The sequence below is a fragment of the Ostrinia furnacalis genome, unplaced genomic scaffold (assembly GCF_004193835.3).
Source record: "Ostrinia furnacalis isolate ACB-3 unplaced genomic scaffold, ASM419383v2 OfSCF1780, whole genome shotgun sequence".
Classification (NCBI taxonomy): Eukaryota; Metazoa; Arthropoda; class Insecta; order Lepidoptera; family Crambidae; genus Ostrinia; species Ostrinia furnacalis.
Genome location: NW_021132019.1, coordinates 393,575 through 416,845, shown reverse-complemented (window position 1 = coordinate 416,845; position 23,271 = coordinate 393,575). Strand labels below are relative to the sequence as shown.

Genomic DNA, 23,271 nt, shown 5'->3' with positions numbered 1-23,271 from the left:
TGATTTTGATTTTGAATCATCATCAGCATCGGGTCATTTACTATTAACATTTACATCGTAGCTACTGCTATAGCCTTTGTTATTTGTCATAGGCAAATAAAGAAAATTTGTTTCAATGACATTGAGTAGCAGAAGGCAATGTAATCTCCAGTTACCGTTTAATATACGAATCCGATCAAAGAAATTCCAGAACAATGTAAGTAAGAGCAGGTAAAATCTCACTACGGTGTTTTCTACGACGACAAATGCTATTAATGGCCCGGGTACTTGCACCGAGAAAACAAATGAAAACGCACAAACGAATCGATAAAGCAAAACGTTTGCTAAACGAAAAGCATGTTTGTGTGTTCAAAATCGCACCGCAAGAGGGGGCGGGGGTCGTTGACTCGCGCCCTAGGGGGGAGGGTGGCGAGGAAGTCGCAGCCGCGGTTTAACACTTCCTCAGGAAGACCTTTGAAGTTGCACGAAAGATGTAGGGGCATATGTTGCTACGATTTAAAGATAGTTCCGCTTCGGAGGAGGTTTGAAGAATTTATATTTCTGACGATTGACCAATAAATCATAAAATGTATAACCCAATTTTTAAACCGAATTACAAATCGTTTAAGGACACCGGTATTTTTGCACGTCTACAAACATTCATTCCGCATTTTTACATTCCCGCCGTGAAAATCTCATTTAGATTAAGACAAATGGCAAAACCAAATTTCAGTCAAGGATGAAGACGAAAACAAGAGAACCCTCGACACCTTTGTGCTCGACACAAAGTGTTGAATATTAACGTATGCGAAACATCGATGGAGATAAAGATCAGTTTTGTTTCGGACAATCGCGTAATAAACGTGAAAAATCGAGCGCGCGCCTTAAACATTTCTTTAGCACGAGACAAAAAACGAACAAACGTCAAGGATTGTGTATGCAGAATTCCCACGGAGCGGCCAAGTAATGCATTTGAGGCATTACACATGCAAATTCATGCCAACCCGGCTCGGGACAGACAAAAAAACGTTTTCATTTACAACAATCCATCAAGAGCCTTTCGCCGCAACTTAATTAACGAGTGAGCATGTTTTCAATTACAAAAACAAACAGCCTGCAATGATAATTGCAAGAAACTGACTCAACGGATAATGCAAGGAGGCACTTATTTTTAAATGAGACTTACTTTAACGTAATTGAGTTTTTGTTTCAAGGTCTTTGGGATGAGGAAACGACGTTTTAAGTTTGAGTGACACGTGTTTGTTACCCGTCTGTTTTAAGTCTAATTAACATTTTGTTCCATTCAATAAACGAACATCTCCAATGAACAATGACTAATCATAACAAACGGAATCAAAGTTCCAATTAACAAAACATAACCGAACTCATCTGCCCACTGGCAGGCACTTAGCATAGAAAGAGTGCATACGCACAATGCAATTGTAATAAACTCGATTGAAAATAAACACAACACTGGCAACCGAGTCAACGGGCCCGGGCGAACGGACAAAAGGTATCAAAAGAAGGCGTTACGTGATTATAATAACGATATAATATGGTGAATAATATTATTGCGTAACAGAAGGTCCCATAGATCCGACAACCAGTAGAATAGGCGCCGCACAGCGGGCGAACAGTAAAATTTGAGTCACGGACGCAAATTAATGCTAAAACGTCTGTGTATACAAAAGTATTTTGCCCCTTAAAATGCGTTTTATGATCACGAGACGCGTGAAACCGAATCGGTCAGTGATGACTGATCGTGAAAGTTTCTATTGTAGATAAAGACAGCGGTCATAAAGACAGTATCGAAATCGATAATGCCCTTTCTACAATGAAAAACCACTCATGTTTTAATTATTTTTAAAGTGTCAGTTTCGCAACAAACTACGACATCAGCAAGCACTCTAACGTTCCCATGCCAAAGATATCTCTATAACACTACAAATGACTGCCGAAACCTAATCGATTCATATCTCTACACGAAAAGGCGCAACGATCGCACTTACAAGATAGTTGCGTATCGTGCCGATCGATTGCCGACTATCGATGCATTGTGTCGACTCGTCTCGATATCGATACCGCCTACGCGTGACCGCCATACGTCGTAATCGGCTTATTAGGATTTTACCGCACGCATTCATGCGGCAATGATGTCTTCACTGAGACGCATTTCGTACAAAGTTGAGTATGGAATGGAGAATTTGGCGACATTTGCAACATTTTTGTTACAACAGTGATATTTGACAACCGTTAGCAATTCTAACAATGCGATTAATAGTTAAACAGCCGTTAAATACCTAGCTAGATTGGTTTATAAGGTTGGTATTCTAAGCAGGCATGCATAAGGAAGCGCTAAAATATCTAGAATGTTTGTATTTCTTATAATTTTATTATTATCACCATCCGCCCTGGTCATTACAAATTCTACTACTTGTGAATTAACCATTAGTATCAATATATTTAAAGAGGAATGTGGCCACAGCTATTATTATTGCTCAAGTACATACATGTTAAGTACTTAGTACACATTGCCACATACTTGGGAGGCGCCGCGCGTGGGCAGAAGCGATGATCAGATGACTGATTACATCTATTTAAGAATATTAATTGTTATTTATATTTACATTTCTGTGCGGCATTTTTATGATTTCCGCACGAGACACCTTTTAAAGTACCGCAGATGGTATAAAAAGTTATAATTACTTACTAGAATCAGTCAATGCATCTTTCTTAGCCTTTACTCAACCCTCAAAAAGTTCTCGAGTGGCGACCACGGGCTGGAATACGTAGCGTGGGCAGGCCTCCTACTAGGTGGACCGACGATCTGGTAAAGGTCGCGGGAAGAACCTGGATGCGGGGGCAGCGTAGGACCGTTCACTATGGAAAACCTTGGGGGAGGCCTTTGTCCAGCAGTAAACGTCATTTGACTGAACGACGACTCAACCCTAGAAGTACTTCATCTTGTTTACAACCAACATTTGAAAAGATAAGGTATTTGTAAAAATGAAACTGCAGTAAATAAATGATCTTTCAAATAAATTGCACATTTACAGAGATTAGAAAAATTCTAAATGAGAATAAACTTCGAAAGATAATTTCAGCAAGTTAAGTCGTTATTCACGGAGAGCTTGACAACGTTATCAGTCCATAAACAGACATAGGTACACGCATAGTGAATATAGAGGCAGTAGGATCAATTTGAATGAGAGAAAAGCTAAATTATTAAAGGCTGACAATAGTGAATTTAAAATTCTGGATGCATTTTACCATTACCATAAAGTTGATTCGTAATACGTATCTATGTAAGTTTAATACATTGGAAATTAATTCATCATAAACGTGAATAAATAAATGTCAATATGTCACGAGATATAACATGTATAAAGTGTGACGAATTTACACGTGCTTTGTGACGTTTCGACTCTGAGGCAAATCAACAGTAACCTATCATTATCATAGCATGAAGTCTATTTTCATAGGCTTAAGTTCAAGTAGTACTTACTTGAGTAGAGATGAGCATGCTCAAGCTAAAAATCTGAATTCAGAATCCGGGAGAATCCGCGGGATAGGTCTACGTTTTTCTATAAGTATCACCTGTTGCAATAAAGTGTATCATCATCACCATTTCAGCCATATGATGCCAACTGCTGAACATAGGCCTCCCCCTAATGATTTCCATTATGACCGGTTGGAAGCGGCCTACATCCAGCGCCTTCATGCTACCTTTATGAAGATAGTCAGTCCACCTACTACATATATCAAATCCTACTGCATTAAAACCTGGTACACCCAGATACAGGACTCGGCCACATTTGTCACTGGCTACAGTAACGTTCAGAAGCGCAACTTTGTCTGTAACTCGGGTTGAAAACTGCTTGAAACGCAACGATATATCTAACACAAAGTTTGGAACTAGATTTGGACAAACTCATTTCTTTGTGGTGTCAGCTCAATAATTTCAAGAGCTACCGTGGCTTTTGTCTTTTGTAACAAATGCATTCGAGATTCATGTAGCAAAAAATATCTATTTATCAATCATATCTTATTCGAATAATATCACATTTAACATTTAAGCCACGGATACACTTGCATCGTTATGCGAACGAAGCTTGTTGGGAGTTAAATTTTGTATTTAATAATCACTTAAAGCTACCGATGTTGATGCTATTTTGCACAAAATATAAAGAACTGTACCTTGATGAATATTTCTGTTAATTAATTAACCGAATAAATATTCATCTAAGCGCCACACACTCGAAATATTCTTGGAAAGCACTTCAGAGGACTTCCACATACTAGGAAAACGGGCAGGTTACGCACACAGGTATCTTTACTAACAAACTTACTTGACATCAATCTACGAGGAAAAAGCTCGAAATTAAACGTTTTAATTTACATAGGCAATTTAAACAAACTAGATTCAACAATAACAGGAACAGTACTTATAACAGATCATAATCTGATCACTAAGATATCTTTATACGTAGGCTTGTTTCACTTATTTACATGACAATAATGATTAGCAGCAGAGCAGACTAATAAATGAACAAAAGAGTTCAACGAGCAGATATTGTTTTATGATAGTTTAAGACCTTTATTCTAACGGTCATCGAAATCAATAGGTACTAAGCAGTTATAGCTTTACATCTTACGAAAAACATATCGCGTGTATATCTTACAGCTACTGTAAAATTGTTTCCCAGACCACCTTCGCTCGCAATCTCAGCAGCACTTAGTACGGCGGCGCCCGTATCACACCGCGTATCGCGCGAATCAGCCGCATCATGAATTCATGATACGCGTGAAATATGGACGCGCTGCGAATTGCGCGCGCGCCCTCCGTGTGTCGCCTGATCCCTATCGCACAGCTCATACACACCTTCGTAGGGATATTATAGAAAGTTATTACAGGAATCTTTAACGCATCTAGGAGTATTGTTCAAAATTGTAGAGATGTAAGTTTTGAAACCTTCACTATGTTTTCAGCTGATTGCAAGCCACTACTGAAGGTAAGCCGCGTCCAAGTCATTAAGTGAAAGATTTCTCTACTTTTTTACGCAATCACTGTCTAATTTCTTCTTAAGGTTGCCAGTTCATCGCGCTGATCCATTACGTTAGCTAGATATTAGCTTAATTTAATGTAAAGATAAACATTATCATGATGTAACAGTTACCATGACAGAAAATTACTTACTCGTCACGAACAAGTTTGTTTAAAACTCATAAAGACAATTAACCATATTTTAATTACCCTAACAACAATTTGTGTTGATAGATTGACCTATATCCTCTTAGGCTCTGGAGTAATCCATACCAAACCAGTCGACAATATACATCTCACTCAATCTACTTAGCGACACCGATAACCGGCCATTACTAACGAAAACGCCGACAGATACTAGCATGCTCACAATTAATTGAAACTACCCACGTAATCTAATAAAAGCTAGTTCTGGCGATCAAGACAAACAAGGGCGCCCATTCGTAATTAGAACTTAATGAACATTCGGAATATTGAGTCCGGCACCGTGAGAAGTTAGTCGATAACTACGATTTGTGTCAATGTAATTAAATGTGTAGCTGCCGATTATCTTGGTCGCGGGTACCGAACTTACTAGTTTTGACTGCTTTGAGTTATTGATGAACCATCGCTGGCTGAGCCCCCCCGCTGCTTCCCCCTAATGGGAGCCAAGGCGCGCGCGGTGCACGCGCGAGGCCCGAAGGGATCTAAGACCAGTGAACGCGCGACGCATTCCTCGTTAAAATCGAAGCGCTCTTTAATTGAAATCGTATGTCGAGTCCGACATCACCGATAAGGACGCATGCGTATCTGGTGACGTCTTGACGCAAACAACCACTGGTGCAAATTGAGATGCGTCTAAAAAGCCAACAATATTACAAACTTTTCCAAGAAAAAGCACTCAGATGAAGTACAAGTTGGCATTTTATTGTCCGCTTGTTACAAGAACCAATGTTATTGATGTCTTAATTTTGAACGGATGAATTGCATAATACAACTGCGTACAATAGTGGACATTTTATAGCCGCATTCACGATACAGGCTTGACACATATGGCCATATTTATCTGAGAGGACGTTCACAATAGAATAACGATTAGTGACTATAAAGAGTCGGTTGAACGATACTCTTTATGGTGGTCTCGTAAAGTAATACAATTAGGCAATGGGCGTGCATTAACACCTCGCCACAACCTTTTCACCCACGCGAATCGGCTCTAAAACATCCAACGGGTCATGAATTTAACCTACATCTACGTTTACAGTGTACTAACCACACACGAGAGCTAACAGCGCACCCAATTTGTAGAAACGCCGTGTGTAGACATATCGAGTGTATGAGCGCTCACCTGCGGTCGAGATGCCGAGGCGAGCTCTCTTTACTTGAACGGTCACTAAAGAAGAGAAACCGCAACACGCTGTGAGTGCACACTGCCGTCATTAGCCGCGACCCAAAAGTAATCAAGCACGTTAACATGTTGTACAAACAGAATTTTGACTCACCGCAATCTTTTCCCAAGAACTCGTCAACGGCGTCCATAAATCTGAAAACAAACACACCAAATTAATATTGGCGAGAACGACCATCTCAAAATTTGTGGTAATGTGCCTAAACGCTCCGTTGGAAAACTTCAATGAATTTAAATTACCTCATTGGAAAGTAATAAAGCTATGTTGAACATGAGTTCTCTACACATTAAAGCGAAGTTAACAATAAAATTAGTCGTGGTATAACCTTACTAAACGCTCGGACCACTTGAGCAATGCGGACGATAAAAGGTGACACGGTGTGTAAGCTGATAGCAGCTGTTATTCCGCAGTAAAACATTTTAATTGGAATGCACAAAAATACGAAATCCACCCGTCACGAGTGAGATGAAATATTATCATGTATCGATCCCAGCGTGTCGCCAAGCTTTAATCGATTTTTTTACACCTAAAACCGCATGATCTGTGGTTTCTGTGGGCGTTTCGGAATTACAAGGCGTTTTGCCGACCGGTGCATTGCATTTTTCTGTCTTCAGTGAAATATGTTTGTTTTCATCATAAATGATGCCTTCGGCGCGTGAGGGGCTGCCGAGGTCCCCTTCACCACATTATTGGAATGTTTTCTAATGATTTGAGATTGTTTATGTTTCTGCGAAGAAATGTCTAATGAAAATACAGGGTTCGCAGAAAGGATTTTTGAGTTTAATATTAAAATTCTGTGAAACGAGGGTTGATCTTGATTGAGATTTGTAAATTTTGCATACTTGTCAGAATGTTGTATCACCCTCCCATAAAAACTTTAACACCAGAAACAACATTATTCAAATCAAGTTCGTTCTTCCGTCTATCGTCATCCTTAAAATTAACATTTAAAAAGGTGCGAATGAGGGATTTGACTAAAAGAGCGCTTTGTAAATTATTTAAATTTAAACTAATAACTCTTTGGTTAAACATTTGATTTATGGCAAACGGTGGCTTATTTTTCAAATTAGGATAATTTCAATGCTATCAATATCGTAAAAATCACATTAAAACTATGTAAGCTATGTAATAAAAGTGTGGATTCAACAGAAATAGACAAAGACGGATTTCCGAAAAGGCATTAAATGGCAGATGATCCATGAAATAATAGTGAATTAGAAGCAAACTTTGTTGACGTTTCCACGGAACATATTATTGTCTCTGGTCTAAAAACGTTTGCGGAGCGAAACAATCCGCGACGTGTGGCGCCGGAGAACAAACATCATTAATATGCAAAGTCATTCAATAAAATCATTCATGTTTTTTACTCCCAGTCCAGTGTATATTAAGGCCCAGTTTTTTGATTCATAGTTAAAATAACTAATTGTTAAATTTTGCTACTAATGGTTAAATATTAACAAAATGTAAACAATTAGTTAAAAAATGTACTAAAAGTCAAGCTAACCATTGTTCGAAAAACATTTTTTTCTGATATTTAACCACTTGTCATTTGACATCTGTCAAATTTGACCATTGGTTAATTTAACTACGAATCAAAAAACCGGGCTAGCTAGACTTTTAGTACATTTTTTAACTATGAGTTAACATTTTGTTAATATTTAACCATTAGTAGCAAAATTTAACAATTTGTTATTTTAACTATGAATAAAAAAACTGGGCCTTAGTCTATTATAACAATTACGACAATTTCATAGTTACTTATTCATCAAAGAAAAAAGATGTTCGGTAAATCAATTCGTCTTCACATGTTACTTACCAAGCTCTTTTATCTTAGCGAACCTGATTATAAGGTAATAACACAGTTAAACCACAAGGATTATGAATTAACATAACTTTCCAAACTAAATTGCTTTTACAAGGAATTACATGTTGTCACGAAAGATTATGAATAAATAATATCGAAATTTTAATAATCGAATTCCTGTATCTGATCAAATCCAATTCGATATGCCCACTTGTCCACTCTCTCCCAATAAAATAAAGGACGGTCTCCGTACGATGAAAAGTCCCACTTAATGTTGAATGTATTACTTAAAACTTGTAGTGCGCTTAATATATCATTCGCAAGGTCAGATTGAACATCGAACGACTTAAAAGAAGTACACAAGTAAAAACTTTCTAAGCATTTCCTGCCCTACACGGACGTCATTATTTAAAATCTGTCAAAACTGTGTAGGTACATATTTTATTACTCGGCGGGCACATCGAAGTAAGGTGAATTACATGCTTTAATATTAGTAGCGTCTTGCGTTTGTGAGATAATTTATATCTAAGCCTTATCTGGGCGGTGGATCGCTCCTGGTTAATCCGGGTATTTTTCATACGCCCGGACTGTAGTTGTGGCCCTGTATGATACTACGAGAGAATTTATGGTACGACATGTATCGCTGCAATTATTGTTCCCACAAGATGCTCACTGAATTGCGTATGAAATGATTTATAAGGAAAAACTCTACATAGTTATTCCTAAGCAAATTCCTACAGAATAACCCAAATTGGCCAGGATACTAACACGATGTAAATTTTAATTTAAATGTCTAGCTCAACCGTCCAAAGCACATGCAACAACGCATATAGAGACACTTTCCCAACATCGCGACGGACCTCACATACGCGACGCGGGCGCATCCATCATGGTAGGCTCATGTCGTCGGGCGCAACAAGCGCCGAAACCTCCACTCAGAGATAATAGGCGACACCTTGATACAACGCGAGATAAGGACGCAGGAGTTCCCATGGCGATCCTGGGCGTCTCCAAAAACCAACAAGTACCAAACGGGCAAAGGTTAAACGTGTACAAAATACAACAATGAAATATAATACATCCGGCACATAAGGAGATAGAGAAAAACATAAGATTTTGTAAACGAGAATAAAAGAAACAGTAGAAAACGACCATTAAAATGTTGCACTAGAAGTTTATTATGAAATAGTTAACGATGCTTCGTAAATATAGTGCGTAGAGGTTGATTTATGTGTGGCCGGTCAGTTCGCATATCGTGATGGCAGAGTTTACGGCGTGCGAACTGGCCGGCGGTCGGTGGCAGACTGCCGTCGGGAAGCAATTAGCAGGTGATGCATCGCCGTCATTGGCCGATCCAAGCTGCGCACGCGATCCGAAGCTGATCGCCGGCGCTTGAATTTTTCTGCTTTGTTTAAAACAAAAGTGTTTGACAATGTCAACAGCACGCATGAGCAACGAAAACATGATAATTGAACTAGTGTCAACAAATATTTGTATTACCTATTTATATACTGACGGAGATTATGTAAAACTAATAGACGGTAAGTAATGCAAGCGCGATACGTGTTCAAGGATAAGCTAACCAACAATGTCTTGTTTAATACAGGTAAGTGTTTTCTTTACATTTACGTGAATCAGCAAGCGCTGCGATGATTGCAATGAGAGAATCGATCGACAAAATCCAACGTAACTTGTAGTTTAAAGACTTGAACATATGGTCAGTTCTCACATTTCTCATAGTAATCTTCCCGGTAACATTTCAAGTTAAAAGTCAAGTTTGTAACGTAAACGGAGCGTTAGTAAGTTAACTACGCCGCCCGAGGGCCCCGCGGTGGCTGTCCTCGGCTGAGTTACAGGATTACTGGTTGGGAGGACTTTGTTTATGTAAGGAAGTGGGGCAGCCTGGTAATTTAATGGTGACACACAGAATATACAGCGGCGTGTTAAATTGTTGCGAATGGGGACTGTACTAGAGCTCAATTATAGAAAGTCAGTCATTAATGGTAAAATTTGGAGGATTTTATTGAATTACAATAAATAAAGTCTATAAGCTTATTCCGATAAGTATGCAAAATTACTTTAATACCTTTAGTAACGTCTAGTCAAATAAGCTGCGATGTGAAATCTGTAACAACCTTCATAAAATTCAAACTTTTATAGAATTTTAAAGGTGCAAATGCAAATATTATATGGCACCTTGAAAACTATCCTCATTGCGCTAAGGAAATGTAACTGTCGTAAACCGTAGAAAAGTAGTTTGCGATAATAACATGCTGATAATAATAACTTAGCTAATAAAATCGCCAGTTGAGAATCACATTTCGTGCGAAACTTTTTGTTTCTGTCGAGCGAAACTCGTGGAAATAGTGTCGTACTTACGCGCATAAACAGCGAAAAACAGGGTTTTTTTAAAAATAGCGTAACGAGAGTACAAAATAACTAAGGTTGTTTTTAATTTTGTACGCTTCTTTCTGTAACCAAAAAAAAACACGAGAAAACAATCTCGCTTTGAATTTCGACAAATAAATAGTCATAATTATGCAACCTATGGTAGTCCACAACAGGACAAAGGCTCCCCAAATAAATGCATCAAAACGCAATCTTCAATTGCATTTATAAAGAGAAATCTCTTACTCCTAAAGAAGAAGGAGAAAGAAGCATATTATGTGAAATGATTTCATCATAGATCACTCATTCAAACAAATTGAGAACAATCTAGACGATAGGTATTGTTAGTATAAGACTATAACTTTAAAGTTCAAGTACGAGGCAATGACCATCTGATTATAGCCGTCGATAACTTGTCCCATTGAGTCTTAATTACGACCAAAATTTTGACAAATGACCGAAAGGGAAACCTAACTCAACTAAAACAATTGATAGAGCCTTACAAGAGTCACGAGTCGTTCGTATGACACATTCGTTCATAGTTCAGACAAATAGCTGGCAGCTTTTATCCTGATTGAACACGATTTGTCAGTTGAAGAGGAAAATTGGTTATAACTAATGTCCTAATAAAGACGGTGTTTTATGAACGATAAAAGTTGACAGATTTATGAAAAGTAACCTCCGAGACACGGGAGTGTATAGCGCTTGTAAGATAAATAATTTCCAGAATTCGGGGTTGAAGAAATGGGAGCCGATTCGTATGCATAATAATAAGAACTGATTGAATTTTTGTATTCTTGGTCTTCATCTAGAAAATTCTTTGTGACTTGTATTTTTTTTAAACTGGCTCGCGTGATTCGTAAATACTTTATCATCATACGTAGATTTAATTAGCAGTAGTCTCAAAATCAATCATTTCTGAAAAAGGTTTATTTAGAAGTCTTTGATTTCCCTGACAATATTTGGTATAGCCTGACCAGGAACATAAAAACCCTCGCCATGTTGCGGAAAACTAATGGTACTAATTTCTTTTAATGGCAACAGTAACTGAAAACTTCATTGACATGTCACCTTGTATGTCAGTCTATTGCTGTCAAAGTGTAAATAAACTTTATTTTAAATGTGCGCAATTGGTTTTATGAATTAAATTGCTAAAATATTTTTATAGTCGTGAAAGAAAAGTGGTTTACAATGTGTTAAAGTATTTGTCGAAGAGAAATACTAAGGGTTCGGACAATATTTTCATTGAATAATGTTTCCGACAAAGGTTGTCAAATTGAATGACATGTTTATCGTATAGTACAGTCCACTATGAAAATTAGCTGTGGTTTGTTTAAACTACCTATTTTAAAAAAAATTGTCACTTTCTAAGTGTTGAATTTTATGGGATTGGGAAAGAAGTACCGAGTTTGAAGCGTTCATGAGCAGACATTGCAGTTGAATATTCAAGTTCTGAATTTGATTATTGATGAATAATAAAATAAATTCTTCTAGCTCGATTGATGGTTTCATTTAATTTATTTAAATCAGGTTACCTATAATAATATTTTTTCGTAAATTTATGAAAATATCAAATTAGGCCGTAATCCTGAATCCTGATACATAAAGTTAGCCTATTAATTTAACACAGGTACGACTGTACTCAGTGTTGCACTATCAAATGCAATTGACGCGCCTCTATGCCAGGGTTTTTATGTTCCTGGTCAGGCTATATATGCTTTTACCCCCTTATTTAAAAATTGTACGTAGGTACAAAACTGTACGAACCCTGAAAACCGTAATAGGTCAATACTATCATGAAATCGTTCCAGTTTATACCGGACTGAGTGTATGATGGTCCCGCAGCGATTGTTGAAACGCAATTCAATCAGCACAAAGGGCACCCCATCCGACGGGGTATTTTCGTCGGGAAACTTCTCGGGGTAACCTTTGGGCCTTCAAACTGTCTGCGGACAAATTCTGTTCTTAAGGTGCGTGCAGGTTATGGAAATTGCTGGCCTTTTTCGCTTAGATGAAATGATCGCTGGGTTTTTGTGAAAAATCACTGCTTATGTTGTGATGGAATGAAAAAACTTTATCATACATTAAGGTATTTACTAAGCACCCTTTCAATTCATTATACATCCATCGCTGTCAGCCTTTAACAGTCGATAATACGCACCATTTACCGTCTTCGACTCGTGGCATCCAGGTTCTTACCAGAAATCTTTCTCAAGCTGTCACTTCAGCTAGCTGGAGGGCATCCTATGCTACTCTTGGCGAGCTAATTCGTTCAATACACTGTAAATGATATCTTCTGCTAATGCTGGTCGCGAGAAGTGGTATTCTAAAAGTAGCCTTATACAAAAAATGCCAAGAATAGAATGTAAGAAAAACTCCCACAATGTGTCGGTGGAAACGCACAATAAAAAGTTATTGCTTTGAGGGATGTTCGAGATACTTCATTCATGTCTGAGAAGTTCGCGCGGATAGATTTCATGGCGGGGCCGGAGTGACAAAGCTGGATCCATTCAACAAATATGTTTACATTCGCTTTTATCGACGCATTTTACTGTTTAGCTATAAATATTTCATTTGTCAATATTAAGGACGAATAAAGAACGGTCAATTATGACAAGTTTTTGAATAAACTTGTTTTATTGCTAATAATTTATGCGCCAAACGATTGGTGCCAGAAAATTCCGCGAGTATTAGGATTTAGATTACTAAGGAAATTTCAGCGGTTCTTAATAATGTTACAGATAGTTATCTGTCGTATAACGCTATCTAACAAACAAAGGTTGCTGGTATACATAATAGGGTAATTACACTGACAATATCGCCATCAAATTCCCTCAATCTAGCTGCAATCACCAAACCGCAAACCATTCCCATCACATCGCACCATAAGCGCGCCCAACCATACACTTGTAACCCGACGTTCCCATAAGATGAGTCAGTCGTAAACGCACTTCAAGGCAGTCGTAAAAACTATCACAATAACAATTACGTCTAGTGAATCAGTTTGCTTAGCTCCTAGCTAGGGTTGCCAGTTCCAAGAACACAAAAGCCGGACTCTGTGCTTAATTTGGCCGGACATTTTAAGGACATTTGCAATTAGTATCATACCTCATGAGTAAGTACTATCAACTATCATCACATATAGTGTGTCACACTGTGGCTCGACTTTCGACTGGCGCGGCAGCCACATAAAAAGCCTAACAAAAGCCGGACACGCCGAACAAGAGAATATTGGGCCGGAATAGTCCGTAAAAAGCCAAATGTAAAGCCGGACACTTGGCAACCCTGCTCCTAGCTGCACAATGGCGATACAAGGTTCCGAGAATACAGCCTTTGTGGCTCCGTTATTGCCGCTCGCTCGTAAAGGCACGATTAAGTGTAGCAAACAATATAATTAAATATTTCAAGTGTCCAGGCTATTATTAGTGACTTTGCTTTGATATACAAGTTGCGAGTATTGGTCATAAACGGAAATCATGTCTAATGAATGTTCGTTAGGATGAAAAATATACAAAGACTCATAGAATCGGTGAGGATTGAGGATAAAAACCTTAAAAGGTTGTAATCACCAGGCCATTCAGTCTCAGCCTCTCTAATTTTCTGAGGACCTTGAAGAATTTAGCCTACACTACACTCTTCTTCACGCTGACTAGACGACTAGGGGAGTTAAAATTTTGATTTACTTTTTTAAGCCAATCGGAGAACTGTGAACATTTAAAGTAATTTGTGTATATGGGAAATCTCCCATCATCGGTGTGAAGTTACGAACCACACATTTCACTTCGCCACTTTTCACTATGCGCGGCCGCTACATGCGAAAGCGCATAATGAGAGATGAGCTTAAGTTGATTTTTCACACCTGTGAGAAATCACTTACTTTTATAATAAAATCACGTATCAAATGACTATCTACATTTAAATAAGAAGGAAATAGTGCTTTAGAATAATGGGTATCTACATATTATGTGCTACGAAAAACTAGAGAAACTTGAGTTTACTTTGTGATACACTTACATGTATCATTTTTATTTTCAGACGTATTTTGTACTTAATATATTAAGGGCCTCGTTAACCAGTTATGAGTAAAGTTTCAAGGAGGCTACTTGCAATACAATTAATAAAAATTAATGTGGAACTCTCCCATCCATCTAGCCAGTGTAAACCCATCTTTACATAGAAAGCTCTCATCTCACGCGGCGCTAAGATAGTAAATAATAGTAATTAACCACAACTATTCGCACTACTCCAATAAACATGTTTATTGTGCTATTAATTAACAGACTCAGGCGCCGGTGACACACTATGGTGTCGGTTACAGCTGACTAATGCCTCAATTAGCTACTCAAAAACTGATGAAACTAAATCCAAACACTGACATGGCGTTAAAATTGTTTGTATGCTGTAATGAGGCGCCAGTGACACAGATTATGGAGTAGTGTTGCCGAACTATCGATAGTAAAACTATCGATAGTTTTCATTCGAAAAAGCCTTCTCCATCGATAGGCCTATCGATAGTATCGATACTGTCGATACTATCGATACTATCGATAGCTCAAAACGAGGCAATACTATTGAATATGTGCAATACTATCGATACTATCGATAGTATTGTTGCTCGTGAAGAATAAACTATCGATAGTATCGATACTATCGATAGTATTGTCGCTTTTGAATAAAAAGCTATCGATAGTATCGATACTATCGATTGTTCTAGACTATCGATAGTCTGTAAATTTGCAATAGTATTGGGTATGTTTAAATTCATTTTTACAATATTTAAAATGTTTCGCTTGTATTACCAACTAAACAAATAACTAACAATAATAATCTCACTTGTATTTAAAACTACCTGCATTAGTTAAGTACGGCAAATAAAATGTATTGCCAATTTTGGAAACATATAATTAAATGTTATGGTTAACTATATGAAATAATTCAAGTATTCCAATAACCCTATTGTTGTGGCTATTGACTATTATACCCAAATATTGTAAACGATACTATTGTAAATTGCCAAACTATCGATAGTCTAGAACAATCGATAGTATCGATACTATCGATAGTATTGATAGTTTTTTATTTAAAAGCAACAATACTATCGATAGTATCGATACTATCGATAGTTTATTCTTCACGAGCAACAATACTATCGATAGTATCGATAGTATTGCACATATTCAATAGTATTGCCTCGTTTTGAGCTATCGATAGTATCGATAGTATCGACAGTATCGATACTATCGATAGGCCAATCGATAGTCTTGCGATAGTTTGACTATCGATAGACTATCGATAGACTATCGATAGTCGACTATCGATCGGCAACACTATTATGGAGGCTTAATATATGAGTCAAATAACTGTGTAACATTGTACTTGTTAACTAAAATACAGCCTTGATATTGTTTTAAAAAATGCTCCTTTAACCATTTAACATCTGATACACTTTTACCTATAAAGGGCTGATTTTATCAGCGTCGGATAACTTTCAACTGAAAATTAAACTTGTCATTTTGACATAATTCCCATACTGAAACCGTCAATGTGCCAAACTTATTCTTCAGTTAAAAGTTATTCGATGATGGGAAAATCAGCCCTAAGGTAAATAAGGTAAATTCTAAAAAAAAACTAATCACTGCGTAGAATGTGTAATCCCGCTATTAAAATAAATACAAAATTTAAATCTAAAATAAACAAAAACAACGTGCGAAAGGAAGAAAATTCATCTAACGCGCGAAGACGCTTAGAGAGTTCCCAGTACAGGCTATTAAAACCGCGACTATTCATGACGCATCATAGTGTGGAATACGCTAATTATACTAATTAATAAGCCCCATCAGACTGACACACGGCATTATGTTCACAATACGCGAAACTCTGATTGCGTCTCTGACTAATCCTATAAATTAGTACTTCTAAATACGGTCATAGAAAGCAGAATGTAGCAGTCATCCCAACAATTTGTTTCCACGAAACACTAATATTATTGTTCATGTTTCTAATTCAGCATTATCATATTTATGCGGTTCAGAATGACATCTGGGTGAATCATTATTTTTAACTACCATTTAAGATCGAGAATATTTTCCGAGAATACCGTGACTATAATTCTGTGAAAAATACGGTTTTGAAATACAAATTAGGTCAACTAATTTTGTTACACAACATGCGTCACACAGTTATTTTAGAATAATAGGGTTGGGCTTTTGTTGTTGTTATTTGTCGTATTCTGCTTTAAGAATAACCCTGTATAACATAAATTTTGAAACATGCAGTAGGTATAATATTAAAGTTTCACCAATGTCTCAATTATGTAACCCCGTGTGGTCCAAAATAATAACATAGTATTTTAATGAACGAAAAATATAACATTGTCGACATTTAGATCACCAATTACTTGGAATGAAACGTTACAGCAACTAGTAATAAGTATGTTATTACAGGCATTATAGAAAACCGACAATTTATTTCCTCGTACGATAGAGTTAATATTGTTTAACGTTATACTTATTATGAATTATAACGTTTGTAAATAACATAATTAGCGGACAACTACATTATTTTTAATACAAATTAGAACGGGTTTCGTTGTGAGAAAATACATTCACGTACATTAAGTTACAGTACCTCTAGTAGGAAAAACTTTCGAGTTCGTTTCGTTGCGTATTCAAAGTGTCATCGAAAAATTTTGTATGAAAAATTAAACAGCGCCCCCTATATTATAGCCGCCCTAGGGGGCGCTGTTTAATTTTTCATACAAAATTTTTCGATGACACTTTGAATACGCAACGAAACGAACTCGAAAGTTTTTCCTACTAGAGGTACAGTAATTGAATGTGATGAATGCGAAACTACACAAAAAGGAGGACGTGGGCAATGGGCTGTAGAGATTTACATTGATTTTAGTTTTGATCAAATAATTACAGACGAATTCGCGTAACACACATGAAATGCAGAAATTATTTGGTCTACTATCTTAAAATGTATCGTGAACTTTACACTGTAAATAAATAGCTTAGTAAGCAAACACAGCAATAAATTCTGTAACAAACTGTACTGTTGTAACAAAACTAAGAAATCCGCAGCAATTCCAAAACTAGGTGATCATTATCTTTCACCTAGATCAAAAGTGCCCGTTACATCATCCGTTAAAAGTTGGTGAAAAATATCCATTCCGACCTAGGTAGGACGGGTTAGTGTCGGTAAATTTGGACAATGGCCGGCGGTCGCCATATTTATGTGTTTGTTATCATGGACTCTAGCGTCCCCGTGATTTACACGACCCCCGCGGAACAAACAATCAATGTAAGTTTTAACACCTCCGGATAAGGGTTACATTTCTTAATGTAACAGATACGTTACAAACCGTTTGATAAGTAACACTGTTTGGTCGGTTTAAGAGAAGTAAAGAGAACCCCTCTACTTCTCTAAGAGGTTTATCAATGTGTAGTAAACTATATTACTGATAACGCCTATGTGGTCCAGTGGTTAAAGTTAAACTATCTTGACTAAGAGGATGTCCGTAACCGTAACCGAAACTTTCGGATATCCGAAATAAAAAATATCCGAAACCGTAACCGTAACCGATTCAAAAGTTTCGGATAGTTTCGGATGTAGGCAGTTTAAATTGTTTTGTTGTATAGCATTAAGTATATGTAAAGGCATAACAGCGTGATTTACCTTTATAATGCCATCTAGTATCAATTTTTATTTTTTTATTAGATGTAAAGTGTGCGGCCATGAATGAACCGTGTTGGACAACTATTGCAAATTGCATTCTAAAGCACAGATATACGTAACCGTAACCGAAACTTTCGGATATCCGAAATAAAAAAATATCCGTAACCGTAACCGAAACCGGTATAATATTATTCCTATATCCGTAACCGTATCCATAACCGAAACTACATATCCATAACATCCCTAGTTTCAATTCCCATACGGGACGGATATACTCGCTGCGCTTGATGTAGGTATTTGATGGCGATTTTTATGAGATTATTTGGGTAATATCGGAAAAGTAATATGTTGGATAAAATACAGGATAGTTTTACAGGAATCATGTTGATTGGTTAATTAAGGAAACACACACGATTTATAAAGGATAAATTGCCTATTAAGTAAAACCTCATGTCTTTCAATAGCTGCTAACTTGCAAAGCAATTAGAAAACATTTCGAAAACCANCCCCTCTAGTTCTCTAAGAGGTTTATCGATGTGTAGTAAACTATATTACTGATAACGCCTTTGTAGTCCAGTGGTTAAAGTTAAACTATCTTGACTAAGACATGGTTTCAATTCTCATACGGGACGGATATACCTACTCGCTGCGCTTGATGTATTTGATGGCGATTTTTTGAGATTATTTGGGTAACATCGGAAAAGTAATATGTTGGATGAAATACAGGATAATTTTACAGAAATCATGTTGATTGGTTAATTAAGGAAACACACACGATTTATAAAGGATAAATTGCCTATTAAGTAAAACCTCATGTCTTTAAATAGCTGCTAACTTGCAAAGCAAATAGAAAACATTTCGAAAAGCATCTATGCTGCTTGAAAACATGAATATTTACAAAACGTGACGTCAAATCACTCAATGGCAATTATTTTTTCGTTCCCACAGTGTTTACAGCGAGAATCGGTTTTTCCGGCTCTAAACACTGAGTTAAATCGCCTAAAAATATGGAATGACTTAACGCTATGTCAAATTATCTCGTGATAACTCTCAATCACGCGCTAATTCAATCACAAACAAAAAACGTCTGAAAAAACTGTTATATGCGGATTTGACATGTGTACATGATACGGAATCCGAAGGATCAATATTGGATCATCGGTGATTATACTTGCATTAGATCGGCGATAGATTTTTTGTTACCTTAACATTTTTTTTGTTTGAAAGCATGAGAATGATTATTGAGTCAAGTCGTACTATGTTCGAGAATTGAATCGAAATACTGAAATTCATTAGGTATCTATCGTACTTGAGGTTTAAAAGGGATTGAAGCAAACATTTTCTTCAGGATTCATCAGGATATTAGCACAGAATAAATACATAATAGTAGCACAGGTAATCATGATACATGAGTAATTAAGATCAATTTAAGCGATAAGTTTAATCCACATTATTGAAGTAACAGTTGAAATAGCTTATTTAGCTATTTATGGAGTAGAGTAGTACACAGACATGCCACAACAAAACAAAAAACACATCCACCCCAAATGGACACAATCAGTGGGCATCGATACAAACAAGTCGAAGGATAATAAAACCTTTAGGACGCGTACAGTAAAAATCTATTAAAACCACCGCGGTGGGCACAATTTATTGACGGTACACGAGCTGGTATGTAATGACGACATGATTGTCGACAGTGGACATGGCCGAACAAGTAAAAATACGGCCGTGATAAATGATTGCGAGGTGCGCACGCGTCGTTAAGGAATGACCAATTTGACCAACACAGCCCCGACCTGTGTTGGAGCGTTGATAGTATTGACTAAGTAATTATAACTATTCGAGAACTGAGAGGGGATTAGTTGAACCTGAAATTCACAGAAGCTGACTTCGTTGCGGGTCCAATGATAGGTTCACTTTCTCTCGGAAAAACTTGGCATTCATTGAGTTTTTCACAAGAGGTCACGTTGTAGATCCGGAATTCTGGACTAAACAGCACAAAAGGTGTTAGAATTAGTCGGGATCACAATTAAATTATATGCGAATAGTTTGCGAAATAATAAAGTTTTCAAGAGCACATCAGCATCTTTTTCAAATTAAATAAGATTACCAACAAGTTGTTTGATATTAATGTGTTAGTGACAAAAAGTAAAGACAGAAATATTCTTAGAATGTATAACAGAGTATCATCCAAATATTTCACATTAAAGATTGTCCTTCTAGATGGGCATGCCATGTCTCAAATTAGTTCTTCTGATACACAGATCTGTCATTAGGCCCGACTAGTGCCCGGGTGGTGCATTTGTCTAAAGACCAGCCACAGCTTAAATATACCAGCCACATTAATACATACATAGAAAGCTGTCAAAAGCACAACAAACAACGACTCATTGCTTGCACCATAATTGTAAAGTGGTATTCGGAACTTAATAATTCTACTTTTATCTAGTAAAATCAACTGTCATCATCATCATTTCAGCAGCCATAGGACGTCCACTGCTGAACATAGGCCTCCCCCAATGATTTCCAGGTGGCCTACACATCCAGCGCCTTCCCCATACCTTTATGAGATCGTCGGTCCACCTTGTGACTGAAGATATTAAATTTTCAGTAACGTCATATATTTTCTAAACTTTGTTATTGAAGTAGATAGATAGATAGATTATACAAATGTACAATCTTCTGTATGCAAATGTGCTGTCTGTTCTGTTTTCGCTGGCAAACTAACAAACAGATGCGAGCCTCCAGCGATAACAGGAGCGAACCATCTGAGAAATGCCGATGGTTATTTACGGCGAAGTCCAGCGACGACGGCGCAGGCGCAGCCAACAAAACACCAGACAAATGACCGCGATAATCTCATAGTTACGGCCGAGCTTAAACAAATCATTCGTGATCTAAGTAAATAATACCACCACATGTTGTCAGTGTTGTCACTTCACAATCTTATCCCGCTCTGACATAAAAGTGTAACTAATGTTACAAAAAATATTGTCATTAAAAACCTCTTACTGGTATTTATGATAACGTCAATTTTACTCTTAACACTTCTTTAACAAACTGTAAAGTAAAATCTATTAAGTGGGTATAGATTTTATTTGAATTTTATAGTGTCAAAATTTATGACTTAATAAAGTATGCGTCTGTTTTAGTTGCCGGGACAACTGTAGCACGCGGCGACGCCGGCGCAGCGACAAATGCCTTTCAAATTCCGAGAGCCACCGCGTGGGCGCGGACGCCGAACGCGATGCGACCGGGTTCAATTGAATCCGAAAGTACCGGCAGAACCACGGTACCACTGTGACATAGTTAAAAGTAAACGGTAACCATGATTGAACCGTGGCGAAAAGGTAATCACTACAATGTATCACATTTGCCCTAAACGAGATTTGAATCTGCAGTAGGTAGCTGGCGTTGCAGCTGACTGGCACGAACCACCAAGTATTAAGTGTAAAACAAATATACGATAAAATCATAATAAGGATGATGATGATGACAGGAAGAATTTGCGGTCGCATAAAGTTACATCTTGAGTCATGAGGAACATGCAGATCAGTTGCTACGACCACTATTAAGAATTGGAAAGGTTATATTATAACCAAGAGCTTAAATAATTCTTTTAGTTTTAGACTGAGACTGGGACGAATCTATTTCAATTTCATTTTAGTTAATTTTACATACTATGGTATTAAAAATATTAAAATATTGCTATAATCACAAATAACGTGAAGGCCGTCCTAGACGTGTCAATCAAAACTGACAATCGGACAAAGTACAAAGAGATACTTTTCTGGTTTTTCTGTGAACACACCACTAGAGCCTCAGGCGCGCCGCGCCGCCCACACAACGCTTTAAGATTTATAACATTACCCATATTCGGCCTACGAATGGCGCCAATTCGACGGTTCAAATTAAAATCCGCCGCGAATGCAAAACGTTAACACGAGATGTTGATAGATAGCTGAGTATTCCTGATTTACATCGTGCTGCTCCAGTCTTGCAAATTACCTCCAAGTTACAGCCAAAACAAAGATGTAAGATGTCTTAAAATTGTCAAATCGACCGAATTTGGGACAGTGGAATAAAAGAAATGACGATTCATCAATAAAAGTACATTTGGTGCGACCATAAAGTTCGCATCTTCTGTCAGACAAGAATTCATGAAGTCATTCGAATTTTCCAATGCGTCATGCCATTGTAGCAAAATCTACATAAATTACCAAATTGAGCAGACGAGATGAATGTTATAAACGAGTTTGTTAAATGTGGCAGAGGACTTACTCGATCACCTTATCCTTGGGAGGTATTATGCGTCCAGGCATAAAAATTTTCTTGTGGACAACACCGGCCGCTTGAAGCTCCTACAACAAAGCACACTGTTTAAAATATTGACACATTTAGCATACCTACACCTGAAGAAAAAAAACAGATTGAAGACTTCAAAGACCAAACGATATAGAAATATGTACCTATACAAGTACTTATTGATAAACGTCTGACGACAAGTGAATGTACTGACAAATCAATGAAGAATATTAATTACGAGTTCAATGTATCAAAACTAGTTTGAAATGATCGTGTTAGCTCATAATCGAACGCGGTTGAGATTATGTGCGGTGAGCTAAGCGTGAAAGACAAAACGTAATAATTGAATGGTAATCCGGACAGCCCGTGACAACTACGAGATATTATCCGAAGGGTGACGAAACGTAAGATCAAAATAATCATTGGGGCTCCGCCGAAACATGCAGCAGAATTTATAGACAAGTTAAAGTGATACGTGAATCTTTATTGGTTAAAATAAAACGCACACTAGTAAGTATGCTATATTGAAAACTATGGGAACTGTGACCGTTAAACATCGATAAAACAGTTGCATTATTACAGTCATTATCGTAGAAACAACGAACACTGCTTCTGTAATGCGAATAACCATTCGTCAATCCCCAGCAAACATCAATAAAATTAAAGTTTTACTCGTCATA

General features: G+C 37.3%; 1 protein-coding gene across 1 annotated transcript in view; it reads right to left on the bottom strand.

The window, feature by feature from the left end:
• Ptp-h (protein tyrosine phosphatase) overlaps positions 1–23,271 on the bottom strand; it is a 57,127-nt gene that overhangs the window by 1,745 nt on the left and 32,111 nt on the right. Inside the window, exons 5-6 of the mRNA XM_028305707.1 lie at positions 22,568–22,647; positions 6,505–6,545 (exon numbers count right to left, since the gene is read on the bottom strand). Coding sequence (XP_028161508.1) covers positions 6,505–6,545; positions 22,568–22,647 — 121 coding nt within the window. The remainder of the gene's footprint in view (positions 1–6,504; positions 6,546–22,567; positions 22,648–23,271) is intronic.